Source organism: Manacus vitellinus, unplaced genomic scaffold (genome assembly GCF_001715985.3).
Source record: "Manacus vitellinus isolate BGI_N305 unplaced genomic scaffold, ASM171598v3 scaffold_24_pilon, whole genome shotgun sequence".
In the NCBI taxonomy this organism is placed as follows: Eukaryota; Metazoa; Chordata; class Aves; order Passeriformes; family Pipridae; genus Manacus; species Manacus vitellinus.
The window spans coordinates 12,402,779-12,404,123 of NW_021939798.1; the positions used below are offsets into that span (position 1 = coordinate 12,402,779).

A 1,345-nucleotide genomic window follows, 5' to 3' on the forward strand; every position below is an offset into this window, starting at 1 on the left:
GCAGCGCCGGGCCGCGGGGACCCTGGGGACGGAGGCGGCTCTGTTCGTGCCCACGGCCACCATGGCCAACCTTATTGCTGGTGAGTCCGGGGCTGCGCTCGCTGCTCCCCGCGCCCCCAGGCCCGCTCCGGGGGCAGGTGGTGCCCCCGTCCCGTGGGACGTGTGGAGGGCCCGGACAGCCCTGCGCCTCTCGGGTCCCCAGAGCCCCGTTCCCCGGGAGAGCATTGCTGGGGCCGGGGCCCCCTCTGCTTTCCCCGGGGCAGAGCCCCACTGCTGCCGGGGAAGTCGTGGGGTGGTAGGGCAGAGCTGTGGGGTGCTGCCCTTGGCAATCCTCCTTCACGGCCCCTCTTCCCCTAGTGATGTGCCACTGCCAGCAGAGGGGGACTCAGCTGTTCCTGGGCCAGAACGCCCACCTGCACCTCTATGAGCATGGTGGGGCCGCACAGGTGGGTACGAGGGCGGCACGGTGGCACTGGTGGCAGTGCAGGCAGGGGCAGGAGGGCGGCCATGTGCTGCCCTCCTCTGGCTGCCAGGGCTGGGCTGGGCAGAGGACCCACTGCCACAGCATCACCCGGATTGTCCCAAACCACAGGCTGTGCATGAGTAGGGGCTGAGCACACTCGATGGAGGGGACAGAGGGGCAGAGGGCTGGAACCCCCCTGTCCCCTGTTGGCTCTGTGCTCTTACCCGCCCTGGCTGCAGGTTGCCGGTGTCCATTCCCAAGCCCTGCCAGATCTGCCAGACGGCACCTTCGACCTGGACCAGCTGGAGCTGACCATCCGCGAGGCCCATGGCAGCCGGTACCACCCACGCCCTCAGCTCATCTGCCTGGAGAACACGCACAGCTCGGCGGGAGGCCGGGTGCTGCCCCTCACCTACCTCAGGCAGGTGGGAGCCCACGGACAGTGCTGGCACAATCCTGCCTGACATGAGCAGCTGGACCCAGCACATTGATGCTCTGGGGACGCTGGAGCTCAGAGCGCAGTTCACAGTGGACAAGATGCCCCAGGGGTCCATCTCAGACCAGCTGCCCCTGTGCCCCCAGGTCCGTGAGCTCGCTGACCACTACGGGCTGCAGGTGCACATGGACGGCGCACGGCTGATGAATGCGGCGGTGGCCCAGGGCGTGGAGCCTGCTCAGATCGCCCAGCACTGTGACTCCGTGTCCCTCTGCTTCTCCAAGGTGTGCTTGTGTGGAGAGGGGTCCCCAGGGCTGGCGGGAGGCAGCGCAAGCTGGAGCTTGGCCCTTGTTTGCAGGCGTTGTGCTAAGAACACACCTGGCAGGCTGGATGTGTCCCCAAGAGGGGCAGCAGGGGTGACCCCGCTGGTGGCTCTGCAGGGCCTG

General features: G+C 68.1%; 1 protein-coding gene across 1 annotated transcript in view; it reads left to right on the top strand.

Moving 5' to 3' along the window:
• The window catches only part of LOC103755847 (probable low-specificity L-threonine aldolase 1), a 14,118-nt gene extending 12,775 nt beyond the window's left edge, over nucleotides 1–1,343 (top strand). The window contains exons 3-7 of the mRNA XM_029960125.1: nucleotides 5–80; nucleotides 358–446; nucleotides 703–888; nucleotides 1,046–1,183; nucleotides 1,258–1,343. Of these exons, the coding sequence (XP_029815985.1) occupies nucleotides 5–80; nucleotides 358–446; nucleotides 703–888; nucleotides 1,046–1,183; nucleotides 1,258–1,269 (501 nt within the window). The 3' untranslated portion in view covers nucleotides 1,270–1,343. The remainder of the gene's footprint in view (nucleotides 1–4; nucleotides 81–357; nucleotides 447–702; nucleotides 889–1,045; nucleotides 1,184–1,257) is intronic.
• Nucleotides 1,344–1,345: the final 2 nt, after the last annotated feature.